The sequence below is a fragment of the Chiloscyllium plagiosum genome, chromosome 35 (genome assembly GCF_004010195.1).
Source record: "Chiloscyllium plagiosum isolate BGI_BamShark_2017 chromosome 35, ASM401019v2, whole genome shotgun sequence".
Classification (NCBI taxonomy): domain Eukaryota; kingdom Metazoa; phylum Chordata; class Chondrichthyes; order Orectolobiformes; family Hemiscylliidae; genus Chiloscyllium; species Chiloscyllium plagiosum.
Genome location: NC_057744.1, coordinates 5705436 through 5720772, shown reverse-complemented (window position 1 = coordinate 5720772; position 15337 = coordinate 5705436). Strand labels below are relative to the sequence as shown.

General features: G+C 43.4%; 1 protein-coding gene across 4 annotated transcripts in view; it reads left to right on the top strand.

Annotated features, from left to right (window-relative positions):
• The window catches only part of tmprss5 (transmembrane serine protease 5), a 58361-nt gene extending 43331 nt beyond the window's left edge, over nt 1–15030 (top strand). For all 4 annotated transcript variants that reach the window (XM_043676560.1, XM_043676559.1, XM_043676557.1 and 1 more), the window contains 6 exons: nt 1331–1493; nt 4708–4886; nt 9068–9166; nt 9255–9397; nt 10460–10612; nt 12856–15030. In XM_043676560.1, the coding sequence (XP_043532495.1) occupies nt 1331–1493; nt 4708–4886; nt 9068–9166; nt 9255–9397; nt 10460–10612; nt 12856–12879 (761 nt within the window). In that variant the 3' untranslated portion in view covers nt 12880–15030. The remainder of the gene's footprint in view (nt 1–1330; nt 1494–4707; nt 4887–9067; nt 9167–9254; nt 9398–10459; nt 10613–12855) is intronic.
• Nucleotides 15031–15337: the final 307 nt, after the last annotated feature.

The following is a 15337-nucleotide window of genomic DNA, read 5'->3' as shown; positions in this document are numbered from 1 at the left end:
CACTGACAGTCGCCTGAGGCTGGAATCGAACCTGGGTCCCTGGTTCTGAGAGGCAGCAGTGCTAACCACTGAGCCACCATGTCACCCCATGGTGTTTTCTCATAATATCATCCCACATTAGCCTCATTAGCTATCTACCCCACTCCAAAGTGCTCCTCTCGACCAAAACTAACCAGATTCTATCACTTACCATAGCTGGATGAAAGCACCATGGTGCAAACCCTAAATAAATTGGTGTCTCTGGTGGCACCAGTTGAGAAGCTTATACCTGGTCAAGCATTGGCAGTCCAGAGTTGCCGATTTCTGTTGACAAAGGACGCAAATCAATGCTTCTCACAGCACCAAGGTTGATGTTTACTAGCACATAACTACTCCATTTGCCATTTAATTACCAGGCTACACATCTCACCAGTACATGTGTACATAACATCATGCAGCCCTCTCCCCAGTGCCCACTATAGTCCAGCATCTGATCATTCTTCACAGTGGGGCCATCACATTTAGGGAAACCTTCAAGCAACGCAAAGGAAACCCCCCCCCCCACACACACACAGGGAGAATGTGCAAACTCCACACAGACAGTTGCCTGAGGCTGGAATTGAACTGAGGTCCCTGGTGCTGTGAGGCAGCAGTGCTAACCACTGAGCCATCATGCCACCCATTTTTTGCTCCCTTCACCCAGCCCCTTCTCCACCGCTTCAACTGAACACCCGCCCACACCATTTGCCTCTGGGCCGTTAGAAACACGCTCCTTTGCACACGCACAATCTCTAACTGCAACAATCTGTCGTAGTCAAAATAGACGGCTCTCATTGCAAGTACCAACAGTCTGCTATTGAGCCAATTGGCATTCAGGAACTCTAACTGTGATATATTTGCTTAGGCAGTAGCGCTCCTAACTTCTGATTTCTGTATTCAAGTCCCACTTCAGGACTTCGGCACAAAGGTCAAAGCTGACAGCCCCAGCTGAGGGTGTGATGCCTATTCAGAGATGCTGTCTTTTGAATGAGGAGTTAAGCTGTGGCTTTGTCTCCCTATTGAGGGGATGGAAAAAAAAAATCCATTGTGGTATTTTGAAGAAGAGTGTGGGTGTCCCAACCAATATTTATCCTTCAATGAATATCACAAGAATAGGTTATCAGGTCATGGTTGTGTTGTGGGATCTTGCTGTTCGTGAATTGGCAGCTGCATTTCCAACAATATAGCAGGGACTATGTTTCATAAGTACTTCATTGATTCTAAAGTGTTTTGAGGTGTCAAGCAGTTGTAAACATTTCTACCTAAATCCGACTTCTATCATCTTTCATTTGCTCTGTCTCTCAACATGAAGCCTGTGGAGAGAAGCATGACTTTTCCATGATCATCGGGGGACAGGAAGCTGAAAAGGGGAACTGGCCCTGGCAGGTCACACTGTACAATAACTACCAACACATGTGTGGAGGCTCCATCATTGACGGATATTGGATCATAACTGCAGCACACTGTTTACACAGGTACATCATCCATCAGCACAGAAGATAAAAGTCAAGCAATATTGTACGGATCATTTATGTCTCAGTCCATATTCTGGTGGAGGGAGTTGATGGTTAAGGGTTAAGGCCTTGCTATTCCCGGGCATAATGGAAATGCCTGTGTAATATCGATAAACTTCAACATCCCCCACCCACTCCCCTGTGGATCACAACACGAGATTGCATAACTATAATGATTGCCTTCACACACATCATTTATTTTGTATAATTATTGACAATACAGCTTGTTTTCACCCAGATGTGTTGTTCTCTTGGTTGCAGTTCTTATAGGGTTATTATGAATGAACTCTGTAGATTGTTAAATGTCTTGCACTGATCAAATAGACTCTGCTGAGTAATTAGACGGTTTGCTCTGAACAGTTTAGAGTGTCCTTACTCTGAGGACATTCTAAACCCTTCCTCACCTCTAGTTCAATGTCTGAGTAGACATTACGAACAGATATGTGTTTCAATGGACAAAATACGTCTTTTTCAAGTTTAAATGCAAGAGATCTGAGTATTGAGAAATGGAACCACTCTGTCATTTCATAGGAATATCAATGCATGGTTTTTTTTCATCTAAGATACAATCCAAAAGATGAGGAATCCTTCATTTCTCTTCCTCAGTGGTGTATCCTCATGCCAATACCATAGGATCAATCTGTATTTTGGATGTAGATTTGCTCGCTGAGCTTTCAAATATTTTCTTTTTTTATTGCATATTTATTCGGAGCCAGAATGACTCCTTTGATGCAAAATATGTATGTTCTTTTTCAACCCTTTGGGAAGATGTGTCTTCTCTCGCCATTTAAGCATCCATACCCAATTAAATAATGTAGCAGCAAGCTTTTGTGAGTTTAAAAATATTTACTCTCACACAATTAGCAACCTTGCACATCTTAATTCTCAAACATGCTCACAAAGGTCAGATATAAATTCCAGTTAATTCAGATTCTGGCTTCTTTCGTAGATTTGATTCTTTAAAGTTGAGGAAAAGACCTTATAAAGTGCAGGTTTCCTGCAGTTGGGGATGGTTCTCAGGGATTCTCATGGAAAGCTTTTTCAGCCACTTGAAGATCCTGCAGCTTATTTCCCAGTCCGCTTCACAGACTGGTTGAACTGATAGTTCGGATGATTGTGCTGGCTCTCATCCACAAACTGTTCTGAATTAATCTGTTAGACACACGGAGAAAATATGATTGCCTCACCATGTGGCTTTTCACAACTTCATGGTCTTTTCCAAATGAGGTGTGGTGTTTATGCTGATCCAAACCCTGTGTTGCAGGGTTGATATTTCTGAAATGCACCCTCTTCTCTGCAGATGGAGGAGGCCATCATGATACAGTGGGAGACACTGACCAATACTGGCTGCAGTAAACCATGACACATACTGTAATTTCTCCACTATATAAAACTCCCCTCAATTTTAAAGAATGAAATCCAAGACAAAAAAGAGACTGTATTAACTATACTCTTCATCTGAGTTTTTGAGTGTTTTTGAGAATTAGCATATGTTAATCCATCTGTCATAAATTGAATTTTGATCTTTTGTCCAGTATGAAACTGAGCAACATATCCTTAAACAAAGAGATGTGTGATTTGCCCAGATAGTGATAAGTTAACATTACCTGTGTGATGTTGTCTGATTAGGGTATTTGCCAAAAACTTGATACTTGCCTGTGGCTCAAATAGGACAAAGTGAGGACTGCAGATGCTGGAGATCAGAGCTGAAAATGTGTTGCTGGAAAAGAGCAGCAGGTCAGGCAGCATCCTGCTCCTTGGATGCTGCCTGACCTGCTGCGCTTTTCCAGCAACACATTCTCAGCTCCGTGGCTCAAATACCAAAGGTCCCATGATTTGTAGCAGCCATTTTAATAGCTTGTCTGTATCCAACTTTTGATGGTATTATCTAAAAGTTATGGCTTTCCTCTCCTGGGTGTGACACTACAGATGTTACAGTTCACACCCAATGTCTAGAAACTCGAACCCATTTCATATAGATCCTAGCAGAGATTCCTTCTTACCATGCTGGGCTGCTGGTAGATGCAGATTGCACTGTCAAAGCTCTGAGTTAATAGCTGAAAATTAAAAACTGAAATTGATAGGTTATCAATAGGTAAGGTCACAGAGTCAAAGTGGAGAAGTGGAGTTAAGAAGCAGATCAGCCATGATTGAAATGAATGGTGGCACATGTTTAAAAGGCAGAATGGCCTCCGTGCGTGGCTGCATTCCTTTCATCTGAATGCTGGAGAATTCCCGATTATCATCGCTCCAGGAATGGTTGCTGTGTCTTCAGCTGCTTGGTGCTAAACTCTGGAATCCCTTCCCTAAATCTCTCTGCCTCTCCACTTGCCATTTTTTCAGATGGTCTGTAAAATCTGTCTCACTGGCCCCGAGTGTGAATATCACCTTCTCTGGCTTACTGTCAAATAGTGGCTGATGATTGTTCCGGTGCAGCACATTGAGCTGTTTTACCGCCTGCTGCAGAAGTTGTTGTAAACTAATAAAATTCAAGCAGGTTCAACGCAGGAAGGGTGTTCCTGATCACTGGGAAATGCAGGATAGGCCATTCAGGACTAAAGTGAGAAGGAATTTCTTCACTCAGAAAGTGATGAGCATGAGGAATTTTCTGCCACTGCAAGTTGTTGAGGCCAAAACATTGAATGTTTTCAAGAAGGAGATGGATACTGAGTCACAGAGTCATATAGCATGGAAACAAACCCTTTAATCTAATCAGTCCATGCCGAACATAATCCCAAACTCAACCAGTCCCACCTGCCTGCTCTTGGCCCATATCCCTCCAAGCCTTTCCTGTTCATGTACTTATTTAAATGTTCTTTAAACGTTCAAATTGTACCCAACCACATCCACCACTTCCTCATAAAGTTCTTTCCACACATGAACCACGCTCTGTAAAACATTTGCCCCTCATGTCTCTTTTAAATCTCTCTGCTCTCACTTAAAAATATGCCCCCTGGTCTTGAAATGCCCCACTCTAGGGAAAAGACATTTACCACAGGGCTACAAAGATCAAAGGGTATGGGGAGAAATCGGGAACAGAGGACCGATTTGGGTGATCATATTGAATGATGAAGCAGGCTGGAAGGGCTGAATGGCCTACTCCTGCTCCTATTTTCTGTGTTTCCATGTTCCTTCGAGAGGTGCAGGGCAGCTCACACATCCCTTTCTGTTTCAGGTCACCCCATCCCTACAGCTGGTTGGTGTATGCTGGAATTCTGGATAGACAGACCATCCTGTTCAGCAGTGTCACTAGCTACTCAGTTGAGAAAATCATCTACCATGATGACTATGATGATGACACGCATGACTCCGACATTGCCCTCATGAAGCTAAAAAAGCCAGTGGAATTTTCAGGTATGAATGTTTGTTTAATTTGGACATGCAGATGGTTCCTTCTTCTGCTAGAATCTGTACAATGTATTCCCAGAAAATGTCGGCAGAGGCAAATTAGTTTCCCTTTGCCTTTGACCCAGTTCTCTGGCCTCTACCTTCCCCAGAAGTTTTGGTGGGTTGTGGGACTTTTCATCGCAACCAGCTTTCCTGCACTCCTCCTTCATAGCTGAGCCAAGGCACCAGTTACACTGTACTCAACTGTAGTGAGATCAGTTGCTCAACCATGGCAGGCATCACAGAGGAGTCTGGTCCCATTGTCTCTAGTCAGAGATTTTCCAGCAGCGACTGGCTTGCAATAAACTGGGTGGACGGACGGAATTTAATACACTCCAAAGAGGCACGTTTGGGGGGGGCATTTAGTCAGGGGATCATCGCACCATCTTGCCGCTCTGCCCTGATTAAGTCTAGCAAAGGGGTGTTCATTCGTAGATGGCCTTCCTGTCCTGCAGCCGTCTGAGGCCATGAGTATCGTCCTTTAGTTTACCCTGCGACAAAGCAGGAACCTTGTTATGACGGAAGCCCAAAAATGCAAACTCTGTGAACGTTGTTTCCAACTTTTTGTTTGGTGGGTGGGTTTCACCCTCAGGTGCTCAGTATGAATGGGTAGGTTTGTGTCAATCTATAACAAGCAGTGGTGAGTCTCTAATGAGGCAGATTTGAAGATCACAGTCAGCACTTTGTGCAGCACAGACTCTACAGACTTTGCAGTACTACAAAAAGCAGTAAGGACCTGGCGTGCGCGATAGCTGGCTTGGGAGGGTAGGGGGGGAGACAAGCCAAGTTTGAACTGGGTTGAGATGTCCCCCGGTGCAATTACCACTCAAGAGAAACACACATGAAACAGGAAAAAAAAACTGAACAACAACCAAAGTTGATAAAAATGCAAATACAGCAGCTACATTGCTGAATGTCCCCACAGAATAGCAAGATTTTAAATCTCTCTCACACAGCAGATGTGTTCATAAAAGGCAGGAGCATCAGAATGTTTACGATCAAACTCCCTCACGTGAGTTACAGACTCGAATTTAAATACTTTAAGCAAAAGAAATGGTGACTTATTGACAAGCCCCTCTTGCTTTGGTTTGAGTACAGGAGTAGTGACCCCTTGCTTCAATTGCTTAGCAGCTTTGTCAGTCTGCAGCTGCAGTATGCAGTGTTGGTCTCCTTATCTCAAGAAAAATGATATTGTCATAGAGAGAGTGCCATGAAGGGTAAACCAGACTGGTTCCCAGGATAGTAGGACTGTCTGACAAAGAGAGATTGAATAAACTGGATCTGTATTCTCCAGAGTTGCAAAGAATAAGAAATGATCTCGTTGAAATTTATAAAATACTTAGAGATAAAAAGGGTAGATGCGGGTAAGAAGTTTCCTCTTATTGGGGAATTTCAAACTGGGGCGGGGGAGCACAATTTAAAAGTAAGACGGTTGGCACTTCATTCTGAGAAGAGAAGAATGTTTTGTTGTTCCGAGGGTTGTGAAACCTTGGAATCCTCTACCCCATAGGCCTGAGGAAAGTCAGTCAATATAATACAATACAGCACGGGAACAACCATTTGGCCCACCAAGCTTACACCTATTCCTAGTCCTTACTTAAACCCGCTCTCTATTGCCCTTATGCAGTTTCTATCTCTCTGTTCACCTCCCATTCATGTGTCTATCAAATTACTCCTTGAATGTTGCTAATGTCCCTGCTTTCACCATCTTCACTGGCAGTATGTTCAGATTCAGAAAACTTTTCCCTACACTTCTCCCATAAACATTCCCCCTCTCTCCTTGGCCTGGTGCCCTCTTGTAGTTGACCTTTCCACTCTGGGGTAAAGCTTCTGACTAACCATCCCTATCTGTGACTCTCATAATTTTGTAGACCTCTGCCATGTCACCCCTTAGCCTCCGTCTTTCCAATGAAAACAATCCAAGATTATCCAACCTCTCCTCATAACTAAAACTCTCCAGACCAGGCAATACCCTGGTAAACCTTCCCTGCACCCTCTCCAAAGCACACAATATTCCAAATGTGGCCCTATGAACAGGAGGCAAACAGAGAGATAGAAACTCCATAAGGGCAATAGAGAGCGGTTTTAAATAAGACCTGGCAATAGGTGTAGGCTTGGTGGGCCAAAGGGTTTGTTCCTGTGCTGTATTGTGTTGTACAGCTGTAACATAACTTGCCAACTTTTATATTTGATGCCCTGGCAGAAGAAGGCAAGCTATGCTGTGTGCCATCTTGACCATTTTATCCACCTGTGTTTCAGGGATCTATGGACCCTTACGCAAGTCCAATGTCTTTGAGTATGCTTAAATTAGAGAGTGAAAGATTTCTGATTACCAATGAAGTACACAGTTATCGGAATAGGGTGGGTAACAGGCATTGAAGTGTTTGATCAACCATGATTGTACTGAATGGCTGGGTGGGCTCGATGGGCTGAATGGCCTATCATGCTCTTCTAGATTAGAGTGGTGCTGGAAAAGTACAGCAGTTCAGGCAGCATCCAAGGAGCAGGAAAATCAATGTTTCGGGCAAAAGCCCTTCTTCAGGAATAGAGGCAGAGTGCCTGCATGGTGGAGAGATAAATGAGTGGAGTGTGGGGGAAACTGGTGAAGTCCACATTGATGCCCTGGGGTTGAAGTGTTCCAAGGAGGAAGATGAGGTGTTCTTCCTCCAGGTATCAGGTGGTGAGGGAGCGGCGGTGAAGGAGGCCCAGGACCTCTATGTCCTCAGCTGAGTGGGAGGGGGAGTTGAAATGTTGGGCCACAGAGCAGTGTGGTTGATTGGTGCAGGTGTCCCAGAGATGTTCCCTAAAACGCTCTGCTAGGAGGCGTCCAGTCTCCCGAATGTAGAGGAGACTGCATCAGGAGCAACGGATACAATAATTATATTGGTGGATATGCAGGTAAAGCTTTGATGGATGTGGAAGGCTCCTTTGGGGCCTTGGAGGTGAGGGAGGAGGTGTGGGCGCAGGTTTTGCAATTCCTGCGGTGGCAGGGGAAGGTGCCAGGACGGGAGGGTGGGTTGTTGGGGGGTGTGGATCTGACCAGGTAGTCACGGAGGGAATGGTCTTTGCGGAAGGTGGAAAGGGGTGGGGAGAGAAATATATCCATGGTGGTGGGGCCTGTTTGGAGATGGCAGAAATGTTGTTTGATGATTTGGTTTATGCGAAGGTTGGTAGGGTGGAACATAAGCACCAGGGGCATTCTGTCCTTGTTACGGTTGGAGGGGTGGGGTCTGAGGGTGGAGGTGCAGGATGTGGACGAGATGAGTTGGAGGGCATCTTTAACCACATGGGAAGGGAAATTGTGGTCTCTAAAGAAGGAGGCCATCTGGTGTGTTCTGTGGTGGAACTGGTCCTCCTGGGAGCAGATACAGCGGAGGCGGAGTAATTGGGAATGCGGGATGGCATTTTTGCAGGTGGTAGCTGTGGGAGTCGGTGGGTTTGTAAAAAATGTCGGTGTCAAGTTGGTCATCATTAATGGAGATGGAGAGGTCCAGGAAGGGGAGGGAGGTGTCAGAGATGTTCCAGGTAAATCTAAGGTCAGGGTGGAATGTGTTGGTGAAGTTGATAAATTGCTCAACCTCCTCGCGGGAGCACAAGGTTGCGCCAATGCATTCACCAGTATAGCGGAGGAAGAGGTGGGGAGTGGTGCCAGTGTAACTACAGAAGATGGACTGGTCTACGTAGCCAACAAAGAGACAGGCATAGCTGGAGCCCATACGTGTGCCCATGGCTACCCCTTTGGTCTGGAGGAAGTGGGAGGATTCGAAGGAGAAATTGTGACGGGTGAGGACCAGTTCAGCCAAACGAATGAGAGTGTCGGTGGAAGGGTACTGGTGGGGACGTCAGGAGAGGAAGAAATGGAGGGCTTGGAGGCCTTGGTCATGGCGGTTGGAGGGATTGGATATCCATGGTGAAGATGGGGGCCGGGGAAATGGAAGTCTTGGAGGAGGTGGAGGGCATGGGTGGTGTCTCGAACGTATGTGGGGAGTTCCTGGACTAGGGGGGATAGGACAGTGTCATGCTCTTCTGTTCCTACACATTTCCATCAGCAACATCATCCTGCCTTTTTCTCTCACGTAGGCTGGGGTCCATTTCTTTCTTTATTTCAGATTCCCAGTCTTGATCGCCACATTGCTCCTCTTTTACAGATACAGTCAGAGCAGTCTGCCTGACAGGATACAATCAACAGATCACACCGGGCAAACAGTGTTGGATAACTGGCTGGGGTCATGCAAAACTAGATGCCTGTAAGTGTGAGAGGCACCATACACAGATTGTTTACAACGTAGGGGAATCTTTGGACACGGCTCACTCATTCCTGATTGTGTCTTCCAGATCAGACAGAAAATATTTTAAAGGAAGCTTCTGTCCCAATCATTAGCACCGAGATGTGTAACAGCAGTTGCATGTACAATGGTGCCATAACTTCCAGAATGTTCTGCGCAGGTTATAAGGAGGGCAAAGTTGATGCATGCCAGGTAAGTTGAGTTCATTGACCATGGACTGGAAATTATTTCAATACCATCGAGTTATGTCAGATGCTGGAAATCTGGAATAAGAGAATGCTGATGACGTTGAGCAGGTCTGGCAGCATCCATGCGGTCAATTAACCTTTTACAGTCCAATATGGCGCCTCCTCAGAACTTCAGTTTTCAGTTGCAAATGTTGAGCAGTACAACTTTTTGAAATGAATCAACAAAGACATTTTAAGATTAAGCCTGGAATATGAGCGCCAAAATTAGCAATCAACTCGGTTTAAAAACAGAAAGTGCTGGAGAAACTCGACAGGTCTGACAACCTGTACGTAGAGAAGAAAGTTGACGTTTTAACTCCGATATCTTCAGAAGTGATGAAGTCAAAATGTTAACTCTGTGCCTGTCTCCACATACACCACCTGATCCGCTGGGTCTCTCCAGCACTTGCGTTTTTATTTGAAAATTACTTGGCTTCTCATTCTCATCAGGTGAGTCTCTTAATCTAAGTTATTTGCTCTGACATTAGTGGTTGGAATGTTTGTCTCTGTGTGGGTTAGAGGATTTTGAGTTCTTCTGAGCACTAGATTCCATCGAGAGTGGCTATAGTCCTTATTGGATCATGAAACATACGTAGCCCAGGTAGACTACCAAGAAACATACTATACCTAACACAGAAGTAGTTCCTCCTACACTGCCCTGTTTTGTGACCTTAACTCAAATGCTGGTCCCCCCTACCATTGCAGTTTGTTCTTCCATTTCTCACATCTCAGTGAGACTGACAATTTGCATTCATTTGGGGGTGGTTTCTGCAGCCACCTACAAGCCCTTCACGTTCCCCTCTAAGCCATGCACACACCATCCTGAATTTGAATCATCTCACCATTCCTTCAGTGTAACTCTTCCCCCTTAACAGTATTGTAGATGTACCTGCTCCACCACCCACTTAGCAAAGGCATATAGGGACAGGCAATAAGTACTGGCTTAGCCACCGACACATGCATCCCATGAACAAATAAATTAAACAAAAGGGATTTACTGAGCACTGACTGTGAATATATGTTACAGGGAGACAGTGGTGGCCCTTTGGTGTGCGAGAACGTCCAAGCTTGGCAGTTGACCGGAGTAGTGAGTTGGGGCATTGGCTGTGCTGAAGCCAATCACCCAGGAGTTTACACAAAAGTGTCTGAGTTCCTGGATTGGATATACAGCACTATTGAGGTAAGCAATCCACTTTGAGAGAATTCAAGGGCAATGTTATTGCTCTTGTCCTTCATTAATAATAGTCACTAGGAGAAAGTGAGGACTGCAGATGCTGGAGATCAGAGTCAAGAGTGTGGTGCCAGAAAAGCACAGCAGGTCAGGCAGCATCTGAGGAGCAGGAGAATCAATGTTTCGGGTTTCAGGTTCCTGAAACATCGATTCTCCTGCTCCTCGGATGCTGCCTGACCTGCTGTGCTTTTCTAGCAACACACTCTCGACATTATTAATAGTCACGCCCAGTACATCTCTATCCTCTCAATCCATCTATCTTTCAAAATGGCTGGGATTGAACAAGCTTTCTAATTTATTATCCATCACTTAAAACCTACATTTTCAAAAGAAGTATAAAGTGGCCCTGACTGTTTCGCATCTGCATTAATGTCAATTGCAAAATTGTCAGGAATCAAGTCTAAGCTTTGTGTGTACTTTGGGAAAAATCTTATGGTTATTTGCTAGTTTGTTCCGGTATAAAAATGCAAAGACATGTAAAGGTGGAAAACAGCTCATTAATGAAAAGTAAAATATTCACATGCTGCAAAATTAAATAAAAACAGGAAGTGCTGGACAGGTCTGGCAAATTCTGTGGAGCGGAGAACAGAGAGAGCATTTCAGGTTCAGTGTGAGGTTTGAAGAAGCATCACATCAAACTCAAAATGTTAACTCTGTTTCTCCCTCTACAGACATTGCCAAAATGTGGTATTTCTCCAGCACTTTCTGTTTTTTATTTAACATCCCATTAATACCAATTTCTGCACACGCACACACATATTCCCTAGCATATGGTAGCACAACTATTATGCAGCTGGTCTGGTAATCCAGAGGAACCAATGATCTGGAAATGGGAGTTAATGATCCCACCATGACGAATGATTCTGGAATAAATCCATCAGAATTGGTGACTGTCAAGTTGCCAAGATTGCCATAAAAAAACCATATGTAATATGGCTATCCTAACCCTAACCCTAACCTTAACCCTAACCTAACACTTATCCTAAACCTAACCCTAACTCTAACCTTAACCTAACAAGTATTCCATCTCTGACCCTAACCTTATCTAATTCTCTAATGTCCTTTCTCAGCCTGTTCAATTAGTGAAGTTTTTTAAAAGAACAGTAAATGGTGGATGCTCTCAGCAGGTTCAGCAGCTTCTGTGAGAGACAGAGTTAAAATTTCACATCTGTGATCTTCCATCAGAAAAATATTAGAAAAATGGGAAAAATATTAGAAACAAAATAGGATTTGAGCTTGGAGTGGACTGGACAAGGACATAAAGGATTGAATGATAGAAAAGTTAGTCCTCCAGAATCAAAGAGAATGGAGATGGGGCAAGAAAAGAGACAAACATTCTGAGGTTTGCTGCTCACTGCAGTTATTAATAACCTGGAGCCTCTATGTGAGCGCAGCCTCTGAAGGGACCTCACAAGCTCCTCAGTTATGTTCAAGAAGTCAGCTCTGCATTTCTGTAATAAGTGACGAAGTGTCAGAATTAAACTAAAGTCCAGACTGGAAAATTCAGTGTTTTTTTTAGCTTCACAAAGGTGACTCACAGTCAAGAGCTTTGCTGAGTTAAACTGACCGTCTCACATAAGGGGACAACCATGTTCACAGGGACACACCCATTATAAATGGTGGGGACATAACCTGATTTAAATAGACTTGCACATATGTGCACCCAAACCGTGGCTTTCTACAAGCTATTGGACTATGATCGGCTTCACAACTAAGCTGAGACATGTCTTGCCCGACATCCACTTCTATACATTCTCTATTAGAAAGCCTGGGATAGTGAACATAGGCGTATTGCCTCTCTCCTAACCCACGAGTAGTGAAGCCAGTTTTAACAACCACCATGACCTTCCAGTCAGTCAAAATGAATCTAGACAATTATCTGTTTTTGAAGCAAAGGTTTTGCTAATGACTGTCGCAAGCCCAGTAAACCAACCAAACAGTTTACTCCTAATACAATCTGATAAAGACTATTAACCCTGAATAATTGACCAGCTTTAACCATAATTGATTAAATAGACCAGCAAAACAATCAATAGCTACACAGGTTGGGGAGGTGGATGTGGATGAGGTGCTGACCAGTCATGAATCCATTGATTGGTGGAGTTGGCTCAGGGCTGAGTGGCCTCCTTCTGTTCCTGCATCGCTTACGGAGGAAAAAACACCTTGATTGTGTATTCTGTTCTCCCTTTTAGCGCTTGGATACCTCCGCCTTTTAGAAAAGATTCTCAGGTCTTCTAAACACCATGAGGGAGGTAATGCATTGAAGAAGACAAGCCAGTGACTCCGAGAAAGCTGAAGGGCTCACACAGATGCTGTTCCCTGACTTTAGATCTGGAGAAACCGCATGGATTATTTTCTCACTATGAGAAGAAGAAGACACAAAATCTGACCTTAACCTCACTGAGTGAGATAAATTGTGTATGTGTTTTGTTTTTAAACTGTGTCCAGTAATCTGGTTTTCCCATAATGGGAAATTAGAGTTCACAACCTCCAAGACCAACTCCATTCTAAACAAAAACTGTTCTTCACACAGTTAAAACCCATTAAATTAACAAGGTTTGATACGTGTTACCTGCATGAGTCTGAGCACTTTGACATTCACCTCATCAAAAATCAAAAATTAAAAGACACTTTTTGCAAACTTCACAAATTTACTGTCTGGGGGTCTTTCTCTGTTTGCAGTACAAATCTTTGAGAATGCTATGGACAAGCCGTGTCTGGCATGGCCATCCTTAACAGCTACATGGTAATGTGAAACCATACCAGTTGGTATTGTGGCCAAATACTTTGGCTTTAAGAACCTCTGAATTTCTTTGTGAGCATTTTACTTTGTTCACATGTATCAGAGCAGAGTTTTTGCTGCAGAAGTCTGGTGCCAAAGCACTGTGTTTTTAACCCCACTGTGGCTGGAAAAGGTGGAACATGTTAAACGTGTATCCATTGGAGTTTAGAAGAATGAGGTCTTATCTTATTGGAACATATGAGATCTTGAGGGAACTGAATAAAGTCGATGTCCAGAATATGTTTCCTTTTGTGAGGAAGACTGAAATTCAAAAACATAATTTAAGATTAAGAGGTGTTCCTTTGAAGCCAGACATGAGGAGAATTATTTTTCTCTAAAGGGGACATCTGGTAGTCATCTGATAGAACAAGAGAGATATAGGCCTCTTATGCATCCCTGAGTTTCAGACCTCCACTATTAATGACCATGCCATCAGATGCAGAGGTTAATGCTCCCTACTTCCAAGCTTATTTCTCTCTATCTCTTGTTCCTCCTTTGAAATGCTCATTTTTTTTTGTTCATATTTTTGATCACCAGACCTAATAACTCTTTACAAGAGCTCTCTGCTTTGGAAGGCAATGGAAATGGGGTCAGTGAATGCTTTTAAGACAGAAGTGTGTCAATTCTTGATAGAAAGGTGAGATGGGGATATGGAATTCAAAACACAATTAGCTGTGATCTTATTGAATGTCAAGGCAGGCTCAAGGAGATCGATGGCCTACTACTGCTGCCTTTTCATATGTTCATTGCTCAATGTCAATTTATTTCTGATTGTGTTCCTGTAACATTTTTATATATTAAGGGTTTTCTAATGGTTAAATACACATGTATATTTAGAGTGGTGATGAACTGGAACTCGCTGTTTATGAGGGGGTTATAATAAAGATGATCATTGGTTTCCAAGGGAAGATGGATGTGTACCACAGAGACATAAACATGCAGTGCCACAGGAGAATCTGACTGACTGGGGAGCTCTTCAAAGAACTCAACAAATGGCAATCTTCCGTTTTGCAATGACTCTGTAATTCCATTAAAATGTAAATTGTTACAGGCATAATGAAAACATTCAAAGAGATAAACATTAAAAAATACAAAATTTAGTCATGAATTCCAGAAAAGGTGTTCAGAATATATTAATATTTAAGGATAGTAACCAAAAATTTTAAAATGTAATTTTTGCCAAAAAACCTGTTGGAGGTGTGCCAGTCACTAAATCAATAGGCCTCCTGTCCAATCAATGCATGAACTTCCCAGGAAATGGCACAAATTCATTAAATCCCACTTCCCAAGCATTGCCTTCTCTCTAATCTTTGTTCCTCCCTCAAAATGCTTCATTAAACTGTTTTGCTCAAATTTTCAATTACCTGCCCTAAACTTCCTTATTGGAATTCCACCTTGGAAGGCTGTGGAATCAGGGGCATTGACTCATTCTAAAACAGAGGGGAATAGATTCTTGGTGGTAAAAGTTATAGGGAGTAAATGGGAATGGGTGATTTGAAGTCCAAGCCGCATTTATTTTCCTGATTGAACTTTGTTTTGTATACTGCTTGCCTTTGGAATACAAATAAATTGTTTTTCTGATTAAGCTGTTCTTTTATTCATTCTCACGAGCCTTCTGTGCATCGATTTATCTTTTAATGTTCTCTGGCACTGATGCAGATACACCAATCCCACACTCCCAACTCCAAGTGACTAGCACTACTGCCTCACAGTGCCAGGGAGCCAGGTTCAATTCCAGCCTCTGGATACTGTTTGTGTAGAGTTTGAACATCATCCTCGTGAATGCATGGGTTTCCCCACGTGCTCCAGTTTCCCCCACAATCCAAAGATGTCCAGGTTAGGTGGATCTGCCATGGGAAAAGTGGAGATAGGGTAGGGGGTGGGTCTGGGCG